The sequence below is a fragment of the Malurus melanocephalus genome, unplaced genomic scaffold (genome assembly GCF_030028575.1).
Source record: "Malurus melanocephalus ecotype Western Australia unplaced genomic scaffold, MMel_1.1 scaffold_170, whole genome shotgun sequence".
NCBI lineage: Eukaryota > Metazoa > Chordata > Aves > Passeriformes > Maluridae > Malurus > Malurus melanocephalus.
In genome coordinates this window covers 778,202-806,178 of record NW_026623402.1, presented here as the reverse complement: position 1 = coordinate 806,178, position 27,977 = coordinate 778,202, and the positions used below count along the sequence as shown (strand labels likewise).

The 27,977-nt window shown below is 50.5% G+C and overlaps 1 protein-coding gene across 1 annotated transcript in view; it reads left to right on the top strand.

The window, feature by feature from the left end:
• Positions 1–27,926, top strand: part of MGRN1 (mahogunin ring finger 1) — a 50,249-nt gene extending 22,323 nt beyond the window's left edge. Inside the window, exons 5-17 of the mRNA XM_057372400.1 lie at positions 4,430–4,547; positions 7,630–7,696; positions 10,578–10,630; positions 12,901–12,948; positions 16,431–16,499; positions 18,625–18,784; positions 20,452–20,561; positions 21,296–21,367; positions 23,650–23,873; positions 24,825–24,948; positions 25,389–25,438; positions 26,022–26,125; positions 27,247–27,926. Of these exons, the coding sequence (XP_057228383.1) occupies positions 4,430–4,547; positions 7,630–7,696; positions 10,578–10,630; positions 12,901–12,948; positions 16,431–16,499; positions 18,625–18,784; positions 20,452–20,561; positions 21,296–21,367; positions 23,650–23,873; positions 24,825–24,948; positions 25,389–25,438; positions 26,022–26,125; positions 27,247–27,359 (1,312 nt within the window). The 3' untranslated portion in view covers positions 27,360–27,926. The remainder of the gene's footprint in view (positions 1–4,429; positions 4,548–7,629; positions 7,697–10,577; positions 10,631–12,900; positions 12,949–16,430; positions 16,500–18,624; positions 18,785–20,451; positions 20,562–21,295; positions 21,368–23,649; positions 23,874–24,824; positions 24,949–25,388; positions 25,439–26,021; positions 26,126–27,246) is intronic.
• Positions 27,927–27,977: the final 51 nt, after the last annotated feature.

Here is a 27,977-nt window from a genome sequence, read left to right as displayed (position 1 = left end):
AACTTCCTCCTATGATCTTCTGAGCTGGTGGGGGAYGTGACACTGCAATGATTCCCTGCTCTGTCTGTGTGTGGAAGTTCGAAGAGCTGGGTCACAAAATGAAATCCAATGGGAAGCTCAGCGCACGGCTGTTTTCATTCAAGCTTGCGTAGGAGACAGAGGCACTCAGATATTCCTTTGGTTATTTAATAGCCTCTGTCTGTTCAGGGCCTTTGAAAGGTGCTCTTGCTGCTTTTGGCTGTGGGCTGTGGTGATTAATATGAATGCTTTGTGCAGAGATTTTTTCTGTGTGAAGAAATCAGAGGCAGGCGCTRGGTTTTGCTAGGAACAAGCCTTTAATGGCTTTGATGCAGGCACACACCAGTCCCAGGGGAACACTGGAGTGTGCAGAGTTCACAGGCTGGAGAGCCAAATTCTATAGATTTCAGCAAGCAGACAAACCCTCTGTCTGTAGAAAGAGTTGTGGCCTTTGTGCCTCTCTGTGTAGCTGTTGTGTGAGCTTTGAAGCCTGGCTGGAGCCRGGAGCGTGGTGCTCCCAGCAGCTGGAGACAGAGCAGGATGTGGGCACTGGGGTTTCAGCTGCGTGGGGAGGGGTTTGGTTTTTCCTGGCTTGAAGTGGAAACARTCCTGGGGGAAGCAGGAGGGAAGGAGAAGATTCTCAGGGACTGCAATGCAGCACCTTAGCAGCTGGTTAACCTCCAAACTCCTTGTGGGAGCCTCTCTGGGTGGATCTTTTCTAACTCTGACTGAGACCGAGGCTTTCCTGTTGTTTGGTAGTGTTTCTTTTATTGATAAAAGTCACTTTGGGTTTAGACATTTGTTCAACTTCTCTTTTCCCCGAAAGCTGACCCATGAGATGCTGCCCCAGAATGAAAGAGGAATGGGCAGGTRGGAGAGAGAGGAGAGGATGCTTGTTCCACATCATCTCCTGTCCCATTTGAGCACCAACAGAACTTGACTGGTTCCTTCCTCATCACCTGTAAGAGGACATGGAGCCTGCCAGGCAGTCACAGCCTGTGGCAGTGGCAGAASTGTTTCCTGAGTAGCCTCTGAAGCTCTCTTTGTTCTTGGTTCACTGCAAATTGCCATGCAATGTGTGTAGCAGCTACTAGAGAAAGAGGACTCTTGTTGTCTCCACAGACTCTTCAAAGCACAGACTCTCTCAGCCATTTCTAGTCAAGAGTGTTACCTTGGGGCAACATTGCTCCGTGCATCCTGCTTTTCCTGAGGAATGGGGTCTGGGCAGCACTCTGTGTAACTCAGGCAGCTTGGCAAGGATCCTCATGKGACACTTCTCAGTCAGGGGTCCCGGTGTGCTTGTGGGAACAGGAACTGTCCTTTGACTGCCCGAGACAGCCCCAGTGCCAGGCAGAGCTGAGAGTGAGGAGCASAGCAGTGAAAGAATCTGCAGGAGCTGGGGCTGCTGCCCTGCTGAGAACTTCCCCAGGCACTGACCAGGGATGAAGCAGAGGGGGAAACACCCCAATGAGCATGTAGCAACAGAAGTTTAACTCTGCTTAGCCACGCTAGCATGGCACTTTTGTCTTGGGAGCTACTTAGGGTCTGCAGGTGCTTGATGACAGGTCTGGCCTGGGTAAAGGAAGAAGCCTGGCTAAGCCACAGACTGAGTTTCTCCATGCAGTCAGTGAGGGCTTCCCTGCTGACAGAGGAAGAGTGAGGCTAGGGAATAATTTTAGTTTGTTCCTATTCTCTCAAAAAGTACTGGACTATAGTCATAGGATCTCCCATCTACTGGTTTTCTGATACATAGCGTTATGGGAGGTGGAGGGATTTGACATGAAGAGAGAAGGAATCAGTGCAGGGTGTAAAGTTCTCTCTTTGTGAGTAAAGGTGTCACAGAGCTCACAGGAGGAGATGGGCTGCATGAASCCTGAGGACAGAGCTGGGAGCTGCTGTTGCAGCCAGCAGTGGGGTACCTCGGGTTGCTGGTGATTGTTGTGCTGTCAGGGGTACCTGAGCAAACAAACTGATTTAAAACAATGTGACTGAGGATTTCTGTTTGGTCCTGACCTTATAGGACAGACCTCCCTCACATCTCCACTGTCCTGAGCTGCYAGTGGTCACAAGGTGGTTTTGTGCTCCCCTGGATGGAGGCCTGACCCAGTGCAGTCTGAGCCACAGCAGCCCAAACATTCAGCTTTCAGTCTTTGTGCAGTGAGAGGCAGTGGTTGCTTCTCTGCTGTYCTTTATTCTTTGATACATGCTCTCTTTTTCTGTAACACATCTGCACAGCTCTACAGAGCCTCTCTGCTGTTCTTTGCTGTGAGCCCCCAGCAGCAGAGGCAGGGAATGGATGACTGTGAATACAGCAGATGCCAGCCAGAGTGGGTAGGATGGGTGGAGGCCCCTTAGACCCTGATACGCAGGATATCTGCTTTGGAACACCTTGTCGGGTTTTCCTCCTGTGTAGCACAGGGAGTGTCAACTTGTGGATTGAACTTGTGCATCACCTTGGAAGAATGGTCCATCTCTGTGAGTCAGTCAGGGGTCACCAGACTTGCAGGGAATTCACCAGCCCTCTGGCTGCTGACCAGAGGTGTCCAGGGCTGTCTGGGTGTTCAGATCCAACTCTGATGTGTTTTGGCAATGGGGGCTAGGCAGTCACACAATCTGAGGCGTAAAGCTCATTTGGGGAAGCCTCCTTAATGGTTTTGTCCTGCTCTTCAGCTCAGAAAATCTATGTGCTTGGTTTATTTCTTTTCCCAGGGACGGTGAGRTCAGCAAGTCAATGTGAGTATTATTCTGCCGTGTCCTCCTTGGAACAGTGTTATTTGTTTTCCTGTTGTAGCCTAGTTTGGGCTTCTGGTGCTGTACATGTGAGTCCTCCAGCCTTCCTGGCATTCAGCAGCAGCATGTTCACACCCCTTTCCCAGTTCTACTCTCTCCTCTGCACTTTATTTCCAGTAAGTTCCTGACTTGCTGTCACCTTAGATAAGTCACTCTTCCATCCCCTGCTTTCCCAGCTGTGGAGGGAGAATTGTGCCTCTCTGCAGAGCTGGGAAGCTTTGAGAGTGCCACAAAAGGAGCTAGATACAGGCTTGCTCTATTCATTGTGCTTGACAACTCAGTAAATAAAACTTCACTCAATTGCTCRCTCTGTAATTCACATATAAAAGACCTGTCATTCTGATCTCTCCCACACCATGCTTGAAATGCAAAGGATGGAGTGAGACCTTCTAGTAAAGCAGCACAATTTCAGCACAGTACAGAATGGGCTCTGAGGGTATTGTCTTAAATAACTTAATGCACCTGCCTTGGCAGGAAGAGCAGAGTGCACCTGGTGAACCTGCCCTTTGTCACGACCTTCCAGCATTTAACGTGAATCTTGTGACACTCGGCCTTCTGGATCCTCAGAGGGTGCAGGAACTGTTGTAGCTTTCCAGAGAAAGGCAGTTGATTTTCCTTGTAGAGCTGGGGCCCATCTTGTCACTGTGCTGAGGGAGAATGTTGCTGCAGTGTCTCTTGGGCAGGACTCTCACCTTCTCCAGTTGGTCTGTGCTCTGAACACACAGTTGGTAGTTCGACAAGAAAGGCTTTGGTGGTAAAGCCAGCTTCAGATRTTCCCWCCCTGCTTTGGGTTCACTGCYTCCTCTCCTGTGCCAGAACTGGGASAGGCTGGGCACATCCAGCCCAGRCAGCACCCTCCAGAAAGGGATAGTGGCCAGGGAAATGTCTCCTGGGGAAGATAGCACCAGGTGGGCTCAGGATGCAGAAGATGGTGAATGGYCCTGTGGTTCCATTCCAGATGTTCATCCCAGCCTGGCAGTGCTGGCGTTTCAGTGACAARCCTTGAGACAGTGGAAGAACTGTGACTCTTCTCTGGGTGGTTGGCATGGAGTTGGTGTCTCTCAGGTGGTGTTGGCAGCCCTGCAACACCTCTGGGGAAGCACAGGAGGGACTGAGGGGTGGACAGGAATGGCTTGGCAGGATGGTGGGAGCTGAACAGCATTTCCCACCGCAGAGCTGTCCCSTGGAGGCATGGGAGAGCTTTCATCACCATGCTGGGTTGTGTGTTCCCACTGTTAGGTCGTTGCTGGTTCCTCCTGGGTTTCCTGCAGAAACCAGGACTGTGCTGGGCTGAAAGCCAGCGTTGCCTAGGCCCTGGTTTTAGGGAGCAGGCCTTTGCCAAGCTGCTGCACCCCCTGTACTCCAGCACCCAGGCAGGTCAGTATGGACACAATCAGACCTTGCCTGTCTGCGCTGCTTTCTCTTTCCTGTGCTCACCTTCTTGCTTTGACCTTTCCCTTCCCTCCTTGTGTCCCCACTGAATGGCTGCCAGCCCCTGCCAGCTCTGCCCTTAGAGCTGCCACCTTGTGATTCCTGAAAGGCCGACGGGCGGGAGTGAGCGACAACCGAGCATGGAGCAGCCATTTGTTACAGCAAAATTTCTTTTTSCCCCTTCCTTCAGATACAGCACAAAGAATCCCTCTCTGCAGTCTGAGACGGTTCATTACAAGAGAGGGGTAAGCCAGCAATTCTCCCTGCCTTCCTTCAAGATTGATTTCTCAGAGTGGAAGGATGATGAGGTGAGTGTCTCTTCTCAGTGTCCTCTTCTTTCCACACCCTGTTGTSCCACAAGCATTGGTTTCTGTTTGAAGCTGTGAAGTTACAGCTGGAAGACACTTCTCCCAGCTCCTGCAGCGTATTTTGTGGGTACTGCCCTGGGAGGAGCAGTCTGGGAACTTGGCAGGCAGATCAGGCCAACAGGGAGGAAATCCAGAGAAGTGACTTKTGATGTCACTGATCAGCAGATTGAGGAGGGAGGCTGCAGAGATTGACACTGAACGTTTCCTGGAAAACCTGCTTTCCTCAGCCTCCCTCTCCCTGCCAGCCAAAGAGCTCATGGGAACAAATGTCTGTCTTGATCTCTCCTTTTGGTGGGTTTTAGTATCAAGATTTTAGGGTTTTTTGGCTGGTCCTCTAGAACAGTGGTCTCCAAAGTGAGGTGCATGCAAGATAATTCATTGGGGTGTGGGAAGGACTTCAGAAATACATGTGTATAACCCATAAATGATAAACACACATATATTGGGAATACATGCTAAAATACCGATTGGATGAATAGTCAGAATACTTTGGAGACCACTGCTTTGAAGAGTCCTGTTATGTTGAAGAGCCACATGCTGCACTTTTAACTACAGCAGTGAGGGGATATTCTCCTTCTGGGCAGATTCACACTGGTGCATCAGTGCTGAGTAAGGCCATGTTTGCTTCTTCTTAGTTTAACCCATAACTGCAAACAGACCAGGGCCTGGTTCTTGGTTTTAGTTAAGCTTTGTGGCTTTTCTACATAACGAGATTTGTGGAGTCCTGTTAATTTTGGTATCTTTGGTATCTGCAAAATTCCAACATGGGCAGTAACCCTCTGCTTTCTGAATATTAAAGCTTTGACCCAAGGGCTTCCCCTGCACATAGCACAGGGAGGGAAAGCCGTGGTCTTTCCCCTGCTCTGTGCAGAATTGTCATAAGAGATTTCTAAACTGCTGCTAATATATTTGTTCCTGTGGATCTCTCTCCCAGGAAATGCACACTGATGATGGTGTTAATTTCCTGATCCAAGCCTGTGCATGTGTATTGTGCATGTGAACCCTGGTAGATAACTCTACCTATTAAAAAAAATAAAATAAAATAAAATAAAATAAAATAAAATAAAATAAAATAAAATAAAATAAAATAAAATAAAATAAAATAAAATAAAATAAAATAAAATAAAATAAAATAAGAACAGAAAAAAATAAGTAATCTTTCATGTATTTGGAAGATTGAATAGCTATTGTCCTGAAGTTACAGTTACAACTATAATCAGTCCCGTGCCTTAACAAATGCCATGGTGGTTACCAAGAGCCTGCAGAGTCTGGTCTCCTGATGTCTTGSCTTCTCTGCCAATAGATGATTTCACAAGTTCAGCCTACAAAAGCCTGGAAGAGCTGCTTTTCAGTCCCTTCTGTTGTCTAAGAGAGCTCAGATCCCTTTCTTCTTAAAGAATTGAGAAGCTTAATTTTCACTTTTGTTCCTGTCAGCAAGGTTTTAACTCACATACTAAAGTCATGTCCCTTTGACAGCTCCCTTTGCTTGTTCTGCTGCATCCTCTGCTTCCTCTTTTTTCATTGGTGTTACTGGGTGCTGAAAACGTTGTGAAACAAGCACTGTGATTTGGAAGAGTTTCTCCTCCTATTTCAGCTCTGTGTTATATATTGATCCTTGTCCTAAATCTTCCTAAAACTGGTCACCAAAATGCAGCACTTTTATCTGAGACAGCTGGCAGTGTCTCAGCTGTGCACGATTGACATTTCAGATTTCTTTCCAGCTTTGTTACTCGTGTTGTCCAAAACCCCCAGATTTATCTCATTTTTTTGCTTAGTGTAATACTCGGATATGACATAGTTCTTGGCTGGGGAAAAAGGGAAACTGATGTTATGTCGGGTTGTTCTGTGGAAAGCTTTTTAAAAGTTTATTTTATCTTCCTTATTTACTGATTTGCTTGGACGTTATAGAGTATGGCTTGTGTTGGGTCAGTTTGTTCAGGGCCCTAGAAATGAATGTGAAATGGTCCCTTAAAGAGGCCTTTTGTTTGAGAACACCAGAGTTTATATGGTAAAGCAACATCTGTGATRTGATGTGACTTTCCCTTTAAATGGTTTCTCTTTTGAGGGACTGGAGCAAATCAGGCTGCAAATGTTGTTGGGGCCGTGGCAAAGTGATGGAAGCCCCAAAGCACTGCCTGAATGGTGCAGCAACACTTGGAATTGGGTCTCAGTTTTCATGGAAAAACTGAAAACAGACTACCTGGAGCATCACGGTGAAATGACATATTRTTTTTCAGTCTTGGCAAGAGATGAGACAAAAATGTCCAAGTTAGTAATTAACAAAAACAACTGAAATCCAGTCCCTGAGCTACTTCCATTCCTGGCATAGGACAGTGTTTGTAAGGTTGCCTTTTCTTTGTATTGCTAAGATGACACAGAGCTTTTGATGTGCTTTAATGAAGTGTAGGGCAAAGAGAGAAATTGAGACTGTTTTCCTTGTGCTCAAATTTTCACTCTCACCAATCAAAAGGTCAAGGACCTGCATTTCATSACATGCCAAGAGATGGAAATCAGGCCAGTATTTCCTTACAATGTTGTGTGAGCTTGAAGTTTTGCAGATTTTCCTCTTCTGTCTTTAGGAACTTCATAGCAGAGCCAGGGTCTCTTTTGTGGTGTTGGGAGCACCATGTGCTGYTATGCTGAAGCAAATATATCCTGTTATACCTAAGCAAAATCGTGGCACTGGATATATTTTGAGGAAGTCTTTCTACTACAAATCACTCAGAAGACTTTKAGGACATGTGAATTAATGAGAATTAAACACCATTTGAAATTCAAACAGAGATCCTTTGCCTTGCTATCCACATCTGGTGTTCAGTGCCGTGTCAGTGTGTGTATGTTGTAGTTGACTCCCTTTCAAAGCTTGTGCCTGGAATTTTAAATCCTTCTCTGTTGTGTCCTTTTGAAACCAGGGACTGGGGGTCTGTCAGAAGGGCCCTCATTAATCTAACATGATCTCCAGTGTTGTCTTCAGGCAAGTCTGGTGTGAATTGTGTAACCTCAGCTCATTTCTTTTCCTCAGCTGAACTTTGACTTGGACCGTGGCGTGTTCCCTGTGGTCATCCGGGCAGTGGTGGATGAAGGGGATGGTAAGAATTGAAGCTCTGCTCCCATGGTCTTCTCCTGGCTCTTTTTGAGGTYGTGTGACCCCTTCAGGACTGGCCTCCTTGTGGAGCCTTCTCAGAATAAAAAAACTTCAGGAGTTCACCTTAACTTCCCTGTATTTAAAAGGCTCAGCCAACCACATTAAAATCATACTTTTTAAAATAGCCTTCATTTTTTACAGGAAAAATGTAATTTTAGGAATTATTTAGGAATCGTATTTAGGAGAACTCTGCCACCGATGCCAGGCACAAATCAGAGCAAGTGACTTCTTTTTTTATTGGGTTTTCCTTTTGCAGTTTATAGGTTAAGGAGGTGGCAGTTCATCTTTTCTCCCTCTTTGAGGGGTAAGTTGTCTTCCTAAAAACCTGAAAATGAGCRGAGAAAAGAAAATAGCTTTAAAATGCTCAGGCCACTCTTCAACCAAATGCAGCTTCATTCAGCAGTTTGAAATTCTGCTTTTTCTGAGTGTGCTGAATGGTTACAATAAAAGAGCATAACCTTTGAGAAGTAATAATTGTTGATAATTTTAAAWTAATTAATAGCTAATCATAATTAGTAATTATGATTAATTAATGATTATTTTTAAAGCACACTGCTGTTTTGCAGAGGGAAGTCCAATGAATATTTAGGTTATTACTCTTAGATTACTATTCACCTTGTATGGTATTTCCCTYAGGGGATTGTGTGCTTTTGCCTYATTTAAAGTGTCAGCAATGAAAAGRGCACAAAGAAAKCACATTTTCTTTGAAATTCAGAGGTTTTATGGTCAGCAGGACCAGCTTTTCACTTCCATAACATTTTGTACAAAATTTAAGATCATTAGAAAAGAAAAAATCCATTGTTGATGCATTGTTCAGGTCAGTCACTTGCTCAGTTTCTTGTGTTAGAGATGTGAAAAARCCCAGAAACTCATTACGTTATTTTACAGCCTTCCAAGCAGACAGAAATAGAACTGAATAAGCCAATTTAAAGTGTGACTAACAAAGCACAGTGCAACATAAAGGAAATTACTTCTAAAGTGCATCTATTTTTAGTGCTTTCAGGCACTGTTAGTAAAATCGACATATATGTGTATTTCTCCACCATAAATATAAAACACCTTCCTCTGTTTATGGAACTTTTGGCAAGGTATTTATATTCTCTAATGCTGGGCATGTCTAGAAAGATCAAAAATAGAACAGGAGGCAGTATRGGAAGCATACATTTATGCACATACCATGCCCAGTCTTAGGCAATAGTGTACTCCCATCTATTTTAATAACCTAGAAAACCAACTGCTTTTAAATGCCCTCCTGGAAAGAATATCAGCACAAAAATGTGTGACACTTAAGTGAGATTTGAGGAAATTGTTATGTATTTTGGTTCTTTTTTTAACTGATGGGACTGGAAGGAGCTGTCCTGGTGTGTTTGGAGCACCTGGAAAATTACAGCTGGCCTGGAACTGCTTGTGTTAAATAAGATTGGATGGTAAATTAAAATAGCAGCCMGGGAGATGCTGGTTTGGATTGAACTGTGCCATGGCTTGCAGTGTTAGCCCTGTCCCRTTGCTGCCAGTGGGATTGTTCCCARGGAGAGGATCAGAACAGGCAGGGAAGGTGCTGCACAGAGCAGGTCACACCACTCCAGTCACACACACTCCTGGAATGTAGTGTGATATGAATTCTGTTTCCTCTTCCTATTAGCCTACCTCAGCTATTCCAACTGAGGGAAAGGACCTGAATTTCATTTACTATGAGAGCTACAGCAGCCTTGCTCTTGGCTGGCAGTGGGAGGAGCAAGTAAATTAATTCCCAGCTTTAACCCCCTTTTTTTCTGCATTTCATTGTGTTCCTGATTCCACCCAAATTGCCATGACCAGCCTCAGTTATGCAGCAGATCTGCAGGCAAATCTCTCTCACATATGGCTGTTTCCAAATAAGACCTGTGTGCCATAGTCCAGGGAATGGTTCCTCTGTTGTCTGTGCTGTTCTGGCAGCCCAAAGGAAGCCGTGGAGCTCCTTTCCCTTTTTACAGCACTGGAGCTGCTTCCTTGAGCTGAACCTTCCTGGCAGAGCTGCCCACCAGCTCTTGTGCCTGTGCTGARCACAGCCCTCATTGCTCCAGGCAGAAGGAGGTGATTCCATATCTTCCCTTCTTTCTGTGACTCCTTCACAAACTCTGTCTCCCATTTCCATGAGTCTGAACAGAATTCAGGAAAAGGATCCAACCAGCTGGAGCTGAACAGAACCTCTGAGTCCTGAGTGAGAGAGGCTGGGATTGCTCCTCACCTCCTCCTTTCTGTATTTGCTGAGGGAGCCAGGAATGTAATACTGAAACCTCTGACAACCCTTTCCCGTTGGAAGAGGGAAAATGCTTGTCTTTGGGGGAAAAAAACTGGACAGAGATGTTTCAGTGTCTGAAGTCAGTATGAGAAATAAACGTTTTATAGGCAGTCTGACTAGAGTGAAATTAAGTGATAAGTAACAGGGCTGAAAGTGCTGCCAATTGCTGTTAAACCAGATAGATCTGTGATAAATTCAGGTAATTAAACCCAGRAATTTGAGGGGACAGGAGAATAATCCCACTGAATGCTTTGTTTTACTGTCTCTTTCCAACCTCTGCAAATAAAGTGGGATAGTTTAGAGCATCCAGGGCAACGAAGGCGTGGCTGTGTAGGGCCCACCACAGAGCCCAGCAGGGTTTTRTTCTTGCTCTGTTCTGAACCAACYTGATGAGAAGATAAGAAAAATTTTAAATGCAGGAGAAGGTGAAAATATAACAGATGGCAGCTCAGAAATTGTCCATGGACTAAAATTCAGCTCAGGATACTTCTATGCTTGTGCTGTTTGGAAGGTTTAACCAGGTCTGCTCTTTCTCTTTKTGCAGTGGTGGTTGAGGTCACTGGTCATGCCCATGTTCTTCTGGCTGCCTTTGAAAAGGTAAATGAGGTGTTGTTTTTTTTTTATCCCTCTGTCCCTGTTCTTGTGTATGTAAACATTTCCACAGGTCATTAGTTTGTGTTTATATAACACTTGGCACAGTGGAGTCCTGGCCTGTGACTCGAGTTCCTGGGTGCTGTTGTAGTACAAAGAATGGTTTGCAGCAGCTCCTGTGCAGCCTGTAATTATCATTTGTACCTGAGCTGGTCACTCAGGGAATGCAGGGGTGTTTCCTGTGCGTGGAGAGGGTGTGGGACTGTGGAAGGTGTGGGCTATGGCTGCTGCTGTGCAGTTTTCCAGGACCTTGTGATCTCTGCAGAACTGGATTTGCTGTGTCCAGACCCTTTTGCACCATTGCTAGGCCTGAGTTTACACACAGGACCAAACCCTCTGAAAGGATYGAGATCTATGCTGTTTAAAGACTGAGCTCCACTGGTTTGGGTGGTATATTTGGTGTAGCTGACCCCTTCCTACATGGTAAGGCCAAGCTGTCTGCACCAGCCTTGATCCCAGACTCTCTTCCCATGATATCTGGACCCTGAAAATAGTTGCAAGATCCATAACTGGACCTATCCATGACATAACCATGTGGTGTCTGGTTGTGATAATACTGCAGACACATTTCCTGGCTGGGTGATAGTTGTAGTGACATGCTGAGGTGAGGCAAGAGGTGCTGGAGCAGAGCTGGCAATGTACAGGGGAGCAGCATCARTGCTGTGCTGATGGAAATTCCCCACTTCCCAAGCTGGCAGGTGGCTGACTTCTGTATCTCAATCAGCCTGGTTCCTGCCAGGCCCTAATTCTGTTCCTCTGAGGTGGATAATGTGGATGGTGACCCGYTGAGTCAGAGGGCATGGKAATCACATGCAGTCCTAAGGAAGCYACATGGCTGGAAGATGCTCTAAGTGTTSTAGGTTGCTTTTTTGTTGGACTTGGTCTATGAGGAAAATGAGTTTTCCCCTGTTAGAAAGGCTGCTCTGAGCACTGGCTTTGCAGGCTGGCAATTGTAGATCTGTCAGAAATGAGATGGAGTCAGCTGCAGCACCCCAAGGACCAGGGCAGGGATGTTTCTGTAGTTTCCTCTGGCTCATGTGAAAAAACAAGGCACTGGAATCTTTCAGTCATAGTTCAGCCACTTCTTACCTCTCATCTTCTACTGGATGCTTAAAAAAAGATTAAAATCTCCCTTTTAATAAAAAGTCACAAGGCAAAGTACATGTTGAGTTCTTCATCCTCCCTGTTTGGTTAAAATATATTTCCCATCCTTAAAGTAATTGCAGCTTTTGAAGTTTAGGTCCATAAATCCAGGGGAGGTCCTTGATAAATGAGCACTGCTGATCCCCGGAGCTTGTTCAGAGGAAAGACAGACCAGCAGGACTTGGTAACTTGCTACTTATATGTATCTCTAAGATCAGAAGAATAACCTTGATCCTGTGTGTAGTCTGACCTTGCAGTTCCTCCAAAGGCAGGAACTTGTTTGCCTGAAAACAGGACTGTTTTGTCTGTGGCGCAATGTTGTTGTACCTTCCTTCTGAGACTCCTTCAGCAAACAGATGCAGATCTGCAGCTGTTCACAGGACCTGCTTGGAGCATTCCCTGAGTCTCCTCTGCTGCTCTCTAGGCTGTGACAGGAGAGTTGGTTKCCTTCAGTTTAGTGGTGCTGGTGGATGATGGGGAGAGTAGAACTGGCACGCTGCTCCCATCACTAATTCTGGCACCAGGCATGCACAGWATTGTTCCAGCTGTGCCTGCTGCCACTGAGCAAATGAAAGGCTCACACTCRGGGGATGTGGAGCACGTGGAACTTGTTTCTGACTCCATCCAGTGGACAAACCTTGTTCTCAGCCTCAAGCCAGTCCCTTGCTCTCTCAGGGCTGTGGCCTCAAGTGACTCTGTCACTGGATGTTRTTTGAGGTGTTAACAAATATCCTCTGCCAAGTCTTGCTGGACTGACTGGAGAAGTGTCTGCACCCAGCTGGACTGTTTGCAACCTGAATGCATCCAGCGTGCCTGGGGAGTTTTATGTGTGCTCTGACCCACTTCAGCCAGGTTTAACTCGAGCCAAGTCCACCTGGCCCTGCACTGGAGAACACCAGGAGCACTCCAATATCCTGTTCCATTAACTCTGCTGGGAGGGATTGCTATCCAGGCCATCCTGCTGATACACACCCTAACTTCCCCTTAGCTGGCAGACACCAGCTCTGAGATATGTCTGCTCTGATTTGTATACACTCCAGCTATTTAATTCATGTCCTTTTTTTTCCTGCTAGCACGTTGATGGCAGTTTTTCTGTGAAACCGCTAAAGCAGAAGCAGATCGTAAGTACCTGTTCAGTGTCTACTCTTCGTTAAAGACTTGCTGGTGTACTCAGGGGGAAGGTTTGGTGTTCACTGAGAGCCTGAGATCTCACCTCCTTAGCTCAGATATCATAAACAAAGGCAGTGAGGTGCTGGCAACCCTTAATTTTGCTCTTTTGTYCCCCATCCTGGTGTGGTGTGATGTGCAGGAGCTGGGTAGTGCCTTACCAAGATTGAGGTTGCATCCAGCTCTGCATAGTCAGAAACACATAACCAACTGCAGATTGCTAAGATTGCCAAGAATTTCAGCTTCTGAAAAGAAATTTGGTAGTGATTCTGCTGCAAGGAGCAGCTTGATATATCTTGAAGGAAGATGACATTTTCGTGGCTGATCCTTTCAGCTTTAGCTGTGTGCTGTGTCTTGGCTTTAAATAAGTTTTACTTTATCTGCTTACTTGATAGCTAGGGATTTCTCATTTGAACTAAATAGCCTTTTACTATGAAGAAGGTCATTAAGTGGCTTAATAAGACACTATTTGCTCCAAGATGTTCATTCCAGTCCCTGGGTCAGAAAAGGGCTACAAGCACTATCAGTAATTGTAGCTCAAGATGGCATGTGGTAATTCGTTGTCTGCCTCACCAATGCTGTGCAGAGACTCTGGGCCTGTCCTTCAAACTTGCTCATCAAAATCCATTAATTAATCCCACTGGTGGGTTTTTTTGTGGGGGGGGGGTTGTGTGTAAATTTTTTTTATCTTTAAACCTCTGCTTACATGGTGTGAGTCGGTGTTGGGTTACTGTACACACTAAGGCAGTGTGTTCACCTTCTCCACTCAGCACTCCAGGCTCCCCAAATGGAGGGTCTGGCTGGGAATGCTGTCCAGGGAAGCTCCACCCTACCACAGCATGGTTAGCTGACTCCTGCAGTGAAACAGCGTGTACTTGTCTGTCTTTGTGGCTGGCAGGGTGTGTAACCTTCCCACTCAGTGTTTGGCTGTGGGTATTTCTATTTTACTGGCAGTTTGTAAAATGTARTGCTTGTAAGTTCTCTCCTGTGGCTTTGAAATAGAAGAAAGCTCTTGTTAGAACAGACAGTACCACTGAGACTGAGATAGCATCTGCATCCTTGTGAGCACAGARCAGAGGTGTAAAGTCTGTCTGGAATAAACCATCTGTATAATATTGTACATTCTTTGCCTTCCCCGCTTTTCTTTTGCCTTTCCCTCCTTGCCACTGCCAGGGCTCTGGGCATCTTTTGTGGGCCTTGATCAGGAAGCAGCAGCCCATGAGCTGAATTGCTCTGTGCTGAGATCAGTTGTAGTGTAAGCACCAACCTGRGTGAAGAAAGTCAGTGTGGATGAATACAAACAGATGGATCATCAGAAAAACCTGACCTGGGCTTGGCCAGTGGCTCCRTGTGCATCCGCCAAGGCTGAAAATAGCAGCGGAAGCCTTTGGAAGGATGATGTGGCGTGGGATGGGTTGGAGAAACGTGAAGGTGAAGTATTGTGTACAACCACCTACTGCTCAATTACTCCCACTCGTAAAACCTAGAGTTCTTCCTAGTAAGAGCTTTAGTGCGCTGCTCACCCTTTCCCYACTGGGACAGGAGCTGCTCAGGATTTTTAGAGGGAAGTAGTCAWAAGGAACACAGGCTCCTGCAGAGACTTTGGTCTCTTTCTTCTTGACCTCTTCTAATGCTTTGAGCTGAGAACTTCTGCACTCACTGTGGCTCATCATGATCCTCTGAGGAGYCAAGATGCTGSAAMWAGGCTTTGAAATGCCARGTTACAACAGGACATCTCCCTCATWATTGTTCCCAAACTTCCTGGGTGAGTTGTGAGCTGCTGCAGAGGGCTTTGCTCTGCAGTCCAACAGCTGGTCATTCACATGCCATGAAATGCAGGCCTAGCAGAGATTGTCTGTGAGCTGCACACTGAGTTACACAGGGAGACTCTGGAATCAGTTTGTTATTGCTGCTGTGTCCCAGCTCAGAGCATTTCTGGACTGGCCAACGGGCTGGATGCAGCCAGCTCCTGCCCCCACCTTGGCATGTGTCACCTTCTGCAGCACTGGAATCCCATGGCAGAGCCTCTCCCCTTCTGAGCAGTGACAAGAGGAGAGAGGCCAGTTAGACATGCAAATTACAGAGGCCCTTTTTGGGATTGACCAGCCCTTTTTAGCACTGGGGTGCTGGTGGCTTGGCTTCACTGCRTGGTGTGAGCTGGACAGCTACTGGAGATGGCAGGAAAGTGTTTCCTTTCCCCTGTTTGGGAGATGTGCCTGTTTGGTACCTTGCAACCCACTCACCTTTTTATCTGTCATGAAGGTTTGTGTGGAGGAACACATCCTGCTCTGGGGAAGCTGCTGTGTAGCACCAGATCACAGAATCCCACAATCATTTAGGTTGGAAAAGACCTCCAAGATCACCGAGTCCAACCTGTTGACCTTGTCAACCAGCCCAGGGTACTGAGTGTCACATCCAACCATTTCTTGAACATCTCCAGGGATGCTGGGCAGCCCATTCCAGTGTTCCAGAAAAGGACAACCCTTTCTGTGAAGAAATTCTTCCTGGTATCTATCCTGAAACTCCCCTGGAGTTACAGATCCCTCTGCAGAWCCTTCCTACCATCCAGCAKATCTACACTCCCACCAAAYTCAGTGTTGTCTGTGAAATTACTAAKGGTACATTTGATGCCCTCATCCAGTTCATCAGTAAAGATATTTAATAGGTCTGACTATTGACTGCCTCAGTGCTGTAATTCAGCTGCTGGGGGAGGTTTGCAGGCAGCTGCCAGTTTGCAGAAGTCATGGCTTGGAGGATTGCATCCCATGCTGGGCTCTGAGCAACTTCCACCTGTGCCTCGAGCATTTCTGTCACCACACCTGCCAATTTAGAGGTGCCACCAAGGGTCTGGGGATGGCAGTAAATGATGTTGCACTAGTGTAGAGTTTTCCTTGAGTGCTTGACATGCTAAGGGACTTGGTTTATCTGTCCTCCATAGCTTGACCTTATGGTCCCAGGGGATGAATAGGGAGCTGATGTGCTGCCACTGGTGTGCCAGTAAGGACCTGCTGGCACAGCACCTTGCTGAGGTTACAAAAATGGGTGGAAGTTCATCTTGGTTAAAGTTAAGCAGTACTTCACAGAGGAGAGGACTGTGGAAGGCTGATTTCCTCTGCGTTGTCTGAGCTGTGGGTGGGTATTCCCTCTTCATCTCTGGGACAAGCAGAATATTTGCTTTTAAGATTATTTTGACAGCCCAGCTGGCCACTTTTGTTGCTCCCTGCCCAGACCAGGCAGGATGGGCTCTACTTTTTGAGCAAGGAGAGACTCCTTCTCCCAGCTCTCCTCTGCAGTATTTGTTCTTATTAACGTTTTCACGTCACAACAGGGAAGCTGTGAGTGTAAAAGGGACATTTGTCACAGGGAGGGAGGGAAGATGGTTATAAACCAGCAAGGACAGAGCAGCTGTCACTCCAACTGTGGTGTTCTCCCCTAGGTTGACCGRGTGAGCTACCTGCTCCAGGAGATCTAYGGCATCGAGAACAAAAACAACCAGGAGACCAAGGTAAAGGTGCTCAAGAGACTCCCCGGGCTGAGGGTTTCCAGCCTGCACCTTCTGCTTTTGAGCTTTACTGTCAGATTTGTCAAGGCAGTGTGGGGGTGATTCCCAGAGKCAAGTCTGGGTTATTCCTGCAGGCACCAAAGAAGCCCAGGGATGACAGATCATCCCTGGTGTCAGGCCCCAACAGTCAGTGGAGTTGTGCTGAGGTAATTTTAGGCAGCATGAGGCTCTGGAGTATGTTCCCAGTTGCTGGGATTGCTTGGAGAGAAGGKCATCAGTGCCCCAGGGGTGTGTCTGAGCACTGATTTTTAGGGCTTGTAGAGAGCTGTGGGCCACTGTTGCTGCCTCTCTGCAGTCAAGGCAGTCATGCCTGGTGTCTGTGCTTTGCTTCTGTGGCTCCATCAGGTTCTCATTGAGGGTTTTGAATATTCCTGTAGTGTTTTAGAGAACTGAGCTCTCTGGGGCTTGCCAGTGTCCAGAGACACTCCCTCTTGCATTCCCCAGGAGGAGGGAGCACAGCATCCCTGAGGGAGGTGAATGCAAGTGCCAGAACCAGGAACATTTCCCACCTTGAGGCAGGAGCTGTTGCTGGATCCCAGCTGCTGCACAGCCCTGCACAGGTTCTGTGACTGCTTTATTCTTCCTTCAGCCTTTGTAGAGCTGCCCTTTGCTGCCACCTGGGCTGTGGAGTGTACCCAGTGCTGGCCTTGGCATCCAMTTCCTCCAGGCTGTGGAGTCCATGGTTTGCAAACAGAGGAGTAGCCACAAAGCAAGACGAGCAGGATTTCTTCTCCAATGTCCTGCCCAGAGCATCCTGTGATACCTATCTGCCTGTGCCAACAGGTAGCACCTKAAAAGGCAGGAGGGAGAAGTCTTTTCCAAGATTTTTCTATTGAACAGGATCAAGGGCTTCTCTTCAGTCCCTCCAGAGTCTTGTGATGATTCTCTTGATCCAGCAATCCCATGTTTGTGGCCCATCAGACAAGTGGGCTGGGGCCATTTTTGTTTTTCCTTCCTTACTCAGCAGACCATGTGAGTGGGACAGCAAAGAGCCTGCCCTCCTTCCCTCCCTCCAAAAAAAGGCTGGGAGAGGATGTGGCAGCAGCACAATTGCTGTTTACACCGAGGCTGCCCATGGTGTGGCACATGTTAGCCCTGGTGGCCAAGGGGACTCCAGGTGAAGGGGGAGGGTGCTCCATTCTGGGCCATCATGGTGGGCTCTGGTACAACTTCTGTGACATCACTGGGGAGACTGTGCTGTCTTTTGGTGYCAGTCTTGTGGTTAGAGAGTGAATTTCTCCTCCCAGCTTGCTCAGTGTCTGTAATCCCCTTTGTGAGGCTCTGAGTGACTGAAAGATGAGTGAATGCACATTTATGTTGAATGGGTGCCCACCAACCCTTTTACCAGGGTAGCTGTGGGCAGGTGAGCACCCTGGGCTGGTTCTCCTGCAGCTGCATCAGAGCTTGTGCCAGCACAGGAGGTTCAGGAGAGCCACTCACTTACTCTGTGGAAGTGGGCCAGCATGGCTGGAATGAAGGCAGCACACAGCTCCTTTTGGGGCTGCACTCTCTATAGGGAAGAAAGGCCAGAGTGCCAAAGAATTCACTTCCCTGTTGACCCTGGAGYCACCAGGCTGTCAGGAGCTTGTTCTTGGTCAGCCCCAGTCAAAGGGAATCCCTGCCCCAAAAGAGGTCCCCTCTGGACAGAACATGGCTCTGGGGARGGACATCTCTGCTGTGCATTCACAGTGCAGTGCCCTGAGAGGAAGGAGTGTGAGCAGGGCTTTGTGGGCTGCACCTTGCTTTTTTGAAAACTCCCACTGAGAGCTGCAAAGAGAGAAATTCCACAGACTTTTGGGTAGGAAATTCCCCCAGATTCCAGTCCCTTGGCAGCTTGGCATAGCTCTCACAGCTTTAACTTTTACATTTTAAAGACAAAGCTCTGTACTCCAGAGAACACAGGTGAGCTGCACACTCTGTCCTGGCAGCAATGACCAGGGAGGGCTGCCAGCCCCAGGGCAGTGTCCCACGTGGGACTGAAGTGAGAAAGGGATGCCAGGACACCCMATCATATTCACTCCTGCATCACCTTCATGTCTCCGTGCCAACCTCTCACCYCTCCTTGCAGCCTTCAGACGACGAGAACAGCGACAACAGCAACGAGTGTGTGGTKTGCCTGTCRGACCTGCGGGACACCCTCATCCTGCCCTGCCGCCACCTCTGCCTCTGCAACTCCTGTGCTGACACCCTGCGCTACCAGGCCAACAACTGCCCCATCTGCMGGCTCCGTGAGTCCCCCTGGCTCCTGATAAGGCAGTGCAGGCTGGGAGAGGAAGCTTTGTTATGTGCCCCACCCCAAGGCTCAGCATTGCACGTGCTCCTGCTCTCGATGGCATCAGGAGGTTCCTGGCRCTTAAAATAAATGTCCTCGGACAGGAGAGGAGAATGGCTCTCTGTCCAGTGCCTCCCTGGCCACTCACCTTCTCCCTGGGGTGGATCTGAAGCTGCAGGTGCTCTGGGCTGTGCCATGTCAGCAGTTCTGGTGTTTTGGTGCAGGTGATGGGAAATCCCCCAAAGAAGGGCTCGAGAAGCTTTATCCTGAGGGTTTCTGGCTGAGAGAGCTGCCAGCACCCCTGGAGGGTTGTCCAAGTACATAGCATGATTTCTTTTTTCCTCTGATAACCTTTCCCAGATTTCACCAGGAGGCAGAGATGAGGTAACAGTCAGTTTGGAGTATTTTGCTTTGCCAGGAATTAGGAGGGTTTTCTTAACCCCTGAATTGCTCAGCTCCCAAAAGATGGGAAAAATCAAATACATGTTTTGACACTCAGGCAGCAGTTGCTGAATTCCGTGTCTTTTTCTCAAAAGCACAGAGGCACAGGAGGCCCTTGAGAAATATTTATTTTTGCTGGAAGGGGCAGATTATGTGTTTTACCCCCTGGTCTCTGAGGTATTTGATTGTTTCTAACTGACAATACTCAGGAAAAGAAATAAAGAGCCTAAGACAGATATTTGGCCTGAGAAATTAAGTCTAAACAGTCCAAACATGGCAAAGATGCAGTAACCAAAAGCAAGATCTTACCAGAGGAAGTGCCAGACAGCTTTGACTATAAGTAACACATCATAAAACACAGGAACAGCATTGTCTCATCTGCAAGCTGCAAGGCACTAGGTTGTATTTGGAAAATGTCCCCATCTCAGACTTCCTGGGAATCTAATTCCAGGGAGTGCAGAGACAGCAAGGATAGATTTGCGCCTCTGTTCTCTGGCTCTAGGCTGGTCTTGAAGGGGCTGGGTGCAACAAGAATGAGGRAGATGCCTGGCAGGTTCTCACAGCTGCATCAGAACAGATGTCTGGCTTGTTTGTGTGTGCCCTTGGCATAGAGAAACAAAGATTATTGAAGATCTGCAGATAGAGGAGATGTGCAGGGAGAGGAGATCAAAGCTGTGGTGGTGGGAGGACTGAGGGGTGGCTGTGCTGGAGACAGGAGTACAGCCACTAACCCTCCAGCTGGAGCCCTTCACCACCACAGCTGGACCCCAGGGCTGAGGTTTGTGGGGTCTAAATGAACCCAGAGGGGTTTTGATGAGTCCCCCACACAGCCTGTAGTGCACTCCTGAGGCCAAGCTCACGTTTTTCTTACTGTGCTGTCATGACCTACCCTTAAGGGAACTTTTCTGGGCCTCTACACTTGTCCAGTACCTGAAGCATCCTGTCCATGACTGTACTGGGCWGGCAGTGCTTGTTCTCCACAAGGGCTCTGTGTACCCAGACATTTTTGGCTAGCAGATCAAAGCCCGAGCCCATCTCTTGGCTTTGGCGTGCCCCATGGCCCCACTCCCCATGCACAGCAGAGCTCCCTCATGCCAGCTGTGTGTCTGTGGCAAGGCAAGGAGCTCTGGCACGGCCTGGCCCTGCTGGGCTGTGCAGTCACCACCTCGTGTTCTCTCCCAGCCTTCCGTGCCCTGCTGCAGATCCGCGCGGTGAGGAAGAAGCCGGGGGCTCTGTCGCCGGTGTCCTTCAGCCCTGTCCTGGCACAGAGCGTGGACCATGATGAGCACTCTGTGAGTACCTGGTGGGCCCCTGTGCAGAGCCTGGGTCTGGTCTCAGCCTGAGCAAGCAGCTGGTGGGTGCATGAGCTGTTTGGGCTGATGGCTGGTGGCCCTGGTGCCTCGGGAGGTTTGGTCAGACCCTCCACTGAGGGCTTCCTGAGCAGTGCAGCCTTTCTTGGCAACCTGCTGAACTGCCATGGATTAGTAACAAAACTGCACAGGAGGAAACAAATACTCCTCAGGATCAGAAGGTTTCTTCTTTCAACAGAAAAGTGTCAGACTGTGGGCATGATGGTGGGAGCTGGGAAAATGGGGCAGAGGGGTTCCAGTTTGGCTCTCGGCATGCAGCTGAGGGAGTGTGCCATGGGAAGTGTGGTGCTGGTGGCCTCAGGGCCCAGTTGCATGTCCCCAGTGTGGTGAGGGCAGCAGCTCATTGCCTGAGCAGTGCTGTTGTGCAGCTGGCTCTGGGGAGACACACAAGATCAGAGTGAGGAGAAGGAGATCTGCATCCAGATCATCCTGCAGGCTTTCACAAGAACAGATACACAGAAAAACGCCGGGTTTATCCACCTGCCCTCTGCTGCCTTCAGCTGGGGCTAAGGAACAGGGTAGTGGAGAAGCCCCGAGGGTGGCTGTGAAGCAGAGCGTGGTGTGTCACCTGCAGCGAGGTGAGGAGATGCTGTGTGTCTCTTCCTGTCACTAATCTCAAGAAACAACTTCCTTAAAACATGGTTTTCTCTTGACAGCGTCCCTTTAAATCCCTTAAGGTGAGCTCTGTCTCCCTGCCCAGCAGGAAGCCTAGAAGGGAAGTGAGAACAGTAAGTGGACTGGTCTGGTTGCCAGCAGTGTCACCTGCACGTGGCAGTGTCACACACGAGGGCTCGCTGACACRCTGGCTTTGGCCTGTGCCCCTGGCAGGCTGTGACACTCCACATCCTTCACAATGGCACTGAGATGCTCACACCCTGCACAGATGATCACTGACCTCTCTGGTTTGCCTGTGGAGGAACAAACAGGAAGGAAGCGGTTTGGCACTGGGGTCTGATGCTGACTCTCAGGGACTGTCCCCTGGCCAAGATGTTTTTACAGCTTCATTGCTGCAGCCTCCACAGTTCACCCAAAAGCTTYCTTGCACTTCCCTCATCCCCTTGGCAGTTTGCTGTGGGCACATCTTGGTGKGGTTTCTGGTGCTGAGATGTGGAGGTGCAGCTGGTGTTGGTCAGGAACACTGGCTGTGACAGGGTGGTTTGCTTTTATGGAAACGGGAAAGATGGAGCTTCTCTTGGCTGGGGACTCTCAGAGTTGGTGTGGGAGTGTGTAACTGGAATGCTGTGCTGAGGACAGCATGAATAGAATGAATTGTGTAGGTCCAGGAGCTGGGAAGGGGAAAGTGAGGGAGCCCCCAGGCCAGGAAGGCTGTTTGTRCCCTCTCTGTGTATTCCCATTAAATGCAGCCATGGCTGTCATCTCTGTCAAGGAAGTCGCAGTTTTCTTTTGCTCCAGCTGGCCCAGATGCTCCACCTTGTGAGGTACATGGCTTGCTGGGCTTGTGAGGTCTGGAGAAAACCTGGTGTTGGGTTTGGGTTTGCAATTCTGGCATGAGCTGGCTCTCTGCAAGCCTCCCACAGGGACTAGCAGTGCTGGGAGCACAGTGTGAGTGTCCCAGAAGGGAGCAGTGTCACAGTGACGGTGTCACAGCCATTGGCTGGGAAATGCTCCTCCAGCCTCTGAGCTGTGCTGTGCCACCTGAGCTTTCACCACAGCAACCCCAAATGGGCAGCCCAGTCTTTGAACCCTCAGGGCCTGGTTTGCACAGCCAGGAGAAAACGTCCCCAACGTGAGTCCAAGGGTTTTTGTSTCCCCGACTTGTCCATCCACAAAATAGCACCGCTGAGCTGCTCTATGCACATGACAGTTTTCTGGAGATTGCTTTTGGCTCCACCACCTACAGCTGGCAGCAGCTGGGAACCCATTCCTTGTTTAGCTGAGCTGGTTATCTTCAAAGCTCATAACCCTCACAGGACCAGTACTGGGTTGTGGGTTGATGGTTGACCCCACTCGTTCCCTCCCCGTCAGACCAAACTCCTGCTGTGACCACACGTGAGGCAGTTCAGCRCTCAGCTCACACCAAATGGAACAGGCTGCTGGGCAGGCTCATCTGCAGCTGTGTGACTGGGACATGGGATACACAGAAGCTGTGGGGGTTCATGGCCAAGCTTAGCAGCTCCATGTCATCCTCTATACAGCTTAGAACCACCTCCCTGAGGACACAGGGCTGAAGCAGCTCYGTTTAGTGTAGCCTAGACTGCTGCAGCACTGCCTTTTTGTTTGCACCAGGCTGGGCTGAACTGCCTGTGGCCTCCTGGGWTGCAGCATAAAACCCCATTTGTCTGTGTGTCTATGGGATCTCTACAATTGGGAGGATTTTAGGAGTTAAACCCGTGTTGGTTTAATGGCTTTGCAAGAGTCCCTTTGACTGGCAGCTTTGTGATTTATAGAGGGAATTGGAATTGGTGTGATTTTCCTTCCTCCATAAGGGGTCAGTAGTTCTGTGATCCCTTTCCTGCCATTTAGCAGAGGTGACTGTGMAGGGAGCCAGTGTTAGCAGCTAAGAGGGCATAGGAGAAGCAGAATTGGGGTAGGCTTCAAGAACCATCTCTCAGCTGGTGCACAAATCCTTCAGCTCTGCCTTGGTGACACTGGTGGTGCTGTGAATGAGCTGCCTGTTCCATGGCTGGGAGCACAAGGGAGATGTTCATTGAGCTGCAAGGGTCTCTGAACCATTGGAGGAGCTTTCASGAGAAAAAAATCCAAATGTACTTTATAGAAGCTTTTTGGGAACCTCCTTTCTCACCCTCCTTGCCCAGCTCTTGAAAGCACATCGGGGGGATGCCCAATCTCTCAAGCACTGCTCTGGAAACTTGCCTGGAGCATCACAAGTGTTACAGTCCTGAGGGGAATGCGTGGTTGTTGCCAGGAAAGGAGCTGAGGTGTCCTGGGGARGTGGCTGTGGGGTTGGGCTGCCTGGGAAGGGCAGGGCTGGACACCAGCAGGACCTCCCTGTTTGTTTTCCTAACATCTCCCTGTTTGTCGCCCTCAGAGCTCTGATAACATCCCCGCAGGCTACGAGCCCATTTCCCTGCTGGAAGCGCTGAACGGCCTTCGCTCCGTGTCGCCCTCCATGCCCTCGGCCCCTCTGTATGACGAGATCAGCTACTCGGGCGTGGTGGACGGGATGCCTCCTGCCAGCCGCCCRCTCGTGGGCATGGACAGAGCCCTGGAGGGTGCCCACCAAAAGGGCAAACGCAGCAAGTCTCCAGACAGGTCAGCAGGCCACGGGGTCAGCTCGTCCTTGTGGCCACACACCCTGGGAGCCAGGATAGGCTCTGGTCCCATCACTTGCACAGCTAACTCAAAATTTTAGGAGGTTAGCAGGTGCCTGTGCTGGGGAGAGAATTGGGACATTGTCCCTGTGTTCAGCGTGAGGTTACAGCTTGTGTCCCCTAAGGGCTGGCTCTGTCACCAAAAGAAAGAGGATTTTTAACAAGGAGAATTTAATCATAGAATCACAGAATGGAAAGGGCAATAAAGCTCATCTCATTCCAACCCCCTGCCATGGGCAGGGATATCTTCCACTATCCCAGGGTGCTCCAAGCCCCATCCAACCTGGCCTTGGACACTGCCAGGGATCCAGGGGCAGCCACAGCTGCTCTGGGCACCCTGTGCCAGGGCCTCATCACCCTCACAGTAAAGACTTTGGATGGAAATGTCTGCTTCCCAATGCACTTAGTCCTTCAGTTCACCTGTGATGTCCAAACCTTAGTGGATTTCAGCTTTCCTTGGAGCTCCTCAGGAGCAAAGGAATAGGGAGAGGAGGGACTTGAATTTCAGAGCACAAAATGCTGAATTGAGATCTGTAGTTTCTTGTCTGAAGGCTCCTTTGTTGGCCCTGTGATGGAGGGTGTAGGTGAGGAGATGGGATCAGACTGGATTTGTTCCTGGCGCTCCTCACTGTGCTCCAGCCCAGWTTTTTGCTTGGGAAGGGAGCCCTGAAGGTTTGAGGAGCAGAGTGGGACCTGGCCTGTTGTTGCCGTGCCAGAGTTTGGCACCCTTGACTCTGTCCCACCCTGCTGCTGCTCTCCATGTAGCCAATACCAGAGGCCCTGGTGAATTCAGTCTGAGCTTCTGTTCATGAGATTTGGCTTGTGCTGCCCCAAACCCTCCAGGCCCCAGGGTGCTGGCAGCTCCCTGCAAATGGAGTTTCTCTTGCTGCAGCACACTACGGTCTCCCTCGTCCCCGATCCATGAGGAGGATGAGGAGAAGCTCTCCGAGGACTCCGACTCGCAGCCGGTGCTGAGCGGGGGTGAGCTGGTCCTGAGGGAGACCAGCTCTCCAGAGGTGAGTGTGCTCTGCTTATGGGACATAGGAAATGCCTCCTGAAGGGCCATTGCCTGGAGCCAGGAGTSTTGGCTGCTTTATTTACCCCTGGGGCTCCACGGGGAAGGATGTAGCCACTCCCTGTGCCCCTGACACCTCTTTGGGAGTGGAGAAGCACTCAGCTAGAGCAATGTCASAGCTGACCTTCCCCAGTACCCTGGGTGAGCCCAGCAGTGTTTGGGCCAGGGGTGGGAGCTGGGCCTGACAGAGCTTTCAGTGCCCACAGCTGGCAGAACCCTTCCATCCCAGCCCGTGGTGTCACAGCGCTGGGGGTGGCCCCTGCTCCTGCCCTGGGACAAGCCCTGGCCCTGAGTGCAGCTCCCTGGAGAAAGCCAGAGCAGGACAGTGGCACAGCAAAGGCCTCCAGCTGCAGAAGTAACCTGTGCTGTCCCTCCTTACAGAGCGTGGCAGGGGAAGAGATGGAAGAGGCCTCGTCCATGCAGCAGGGTAGGTGTGGGTGCAGCCAGACCTCACTCGGTGTCCACTGCTGTTGTGGTGGGACAGGGGCAACTGGGGAATGAACRAATGAGCTCAGAAGCATCCAGCCCCCTAAGTCCATCTCTGAGCCTCTGTGCTTCACCAGGGGTCTTTTCTGGGAGTGGGGGAAGCAAAATCCACACATCTCCCTGGTTTATTTGCCAAGCATCTCGCCTTGCTCAGAGCTTTACTCAAGTGGATCTTTCCATGCCATGGGCTGTGTCCTTGCGCCACTGAGGAGACCACTGGGGTGCTGATGAGAGCACATCCACAGTACCAGGCACACAGGATGTGTCTGTGGGTCCTTGGATGGGTCTCTGGTGCTCAGTCAGCACCCAGAGGGGACAAGGACAGGGTGAGAGAGGAGCACTGGGCCCCTTTTGGCACACGAGGATGGCACTGTGACCTGGGCCAATCTGAATGGCACTCCTGGGACATCAGTGGGGCTGGGGGGCCCGGGGAGCTTCCTCACRTGGAAGACCTGGGCCCACTATGGCTGTGAGCCCCTGCGGTGCTGTGCTGGGGCTGAGGGGCCACTCTGGGCTGGTTCCAGGTAGCCGCCAGCCCTCGGTGGAGGATGTGCTGCAGGACGGCGGCTGCGGCGAGAGCCGGAGCCTGACACAGTCCGAGAGTGACCCCCCGGTCGAYGTCTTCCTGCCAGGTAACGGCTGTGCCATTGGGGCCTGAGCTGCTGCCTGGCTCCAGGCTCGGGGGGGTTGTGGAGCTGTGCCCCACAATGCTGGGATKGTTCTGGAATGCTCCTGCCCAGGCACAGGCTCCCGCTTGCTCGCAGTGGGCAGAGTGAGCTGTGGGCCAGGGGGGCTAACACAGAGGTAACTCGGCCCCTCTTCTCTYTCCTCCTCCCTCACCCTCGTGTCTCTGTCCTTCCCCTCCTTTCTCCTCTTCGGGCTGCAGCCACTCCATAGCACAGCTCTGTGTTACAAAGGCCTCCTGTGTGYTCCCAAATGTGTTCCTGCTTTAGGGTGAGGGAGGAGTGCCATCTGGGCCAGCTGCTGGGGGACTGGGGCGGTGTTGTCACCGCAGGGAGGGTCCCTGTGTGCCGTGCTCTGCTGGCGAGCACGGCCATGGGACACGGTGCTGTCCTCACCTCTGACTGTTGTTGTTGCAGCCTGTTTTCTTCCGTAGAGTCGCAGTCTGTTCTGAGTTACCTCTCTAATGTCTCCTTCCCTCTCTGTCTGCCTTCCTCCCTCCTGTCTTGGGCAGCACTGGGTCCTGATTCCTGCTCTGTTGGTATAGAGGAGTAAACTGGTACGTCTTCTTGTTCTTTTTATGCATTCCTGTTGTGTGGGGCAGCAGGGCCCTCCTGGGAATGCTGGCAGAGAGCGGGGATGGGGCTGGTCCTGGCCATCAGGGCAGGGAAGGAGGTGGCAGCAAACCAGCTAGGGTGCACTGCTGGCTCTGTCCCCGCTCCATTCCCATTCCTGGCACAGCGTCCCTGCTGTCCCTGAGTGCCAGGACCCCAGGCAGGGCAGCAGAAACCCCTCCCCACTGACTTCTGCTGAGCACGGGCTCTGCTGCCTTGTGGGCACCACGAACATCCAGGCCCCTGCTGGCTTCCCCCAGGGCGGTGGCAGATGTCCCCCCTTAGTGTCCTGTGTCCCACCCAAGGCACTGAGCCTGCATCCGAGGGGATGGAGCAGTTGTCTCCAGCCCTGTCTCCTGTGGCCAGCCCAGGATAGGAGGGATGGCTGAGCCCCCTGCCAGAGCTCTTTGACCCCAGGGCTCCCATTACTGAGGCTGAACTCCTTTTTCCTCACCCAGGCTCATCCGACTTCACCAAGATGCTCCCCGTCCGCGGCACCGGCAGCCCCACGCAGCCCCTTCTCTTCGAGCAGACCCGTCTGCACCTGGAGGACGAGCAGAGCCTCTCATGAGCGGGGCCGGACCCTGCCCGTGCCGCCGGACCCCGGACCCCGCCGGCCTCTCCCGGGGACGCAGCGCGGGGTCTCACACCGACACGGTTTCGGCACAGCCTGTGCATGTTTCCTGGCGGTGGGTAGGGGCTGGTGTCGTGTTTTAACGTTGGAGGTGTCTGTGGGGACCGGGGCGGGGGGTTTGGGTTCGAGTCGGCAGATGAAGGACACTACCGATGTATATTTTGTACACACCGAGCACAGCCCTTTGCTGTCACTGCCCCTGTACATAGCTGTGACCCTCCCTGCCTTGCCGGGGCGCAGGGCTCGGCGGGAGCCGGGGAGTGCGGGGGTCAGTCCCGGCCCATCCCGAGGCAGGGGGGGACATGGGGGTCAGCCCCGTCCCAGCCCGTTCGGGGTGACCCCCGCGCCCCCCGTTCCCGCAGAGCCCGGCGCTGCCCACGCCGTGTGCCTTGTTCTGCTTCTGCGGGGGATCCCGGGGCACATCCCCCCAACCTCCCCGTCTATGTTTGTAGTAATAAACCCGTGGAGCAGCCACGCGAGTCCGTGTGCACCGGGGGAACCAGGGGCGAACTGGGGGAACCAAGGGTGAACCGGGGAACCAGGGGCGAACGGGGG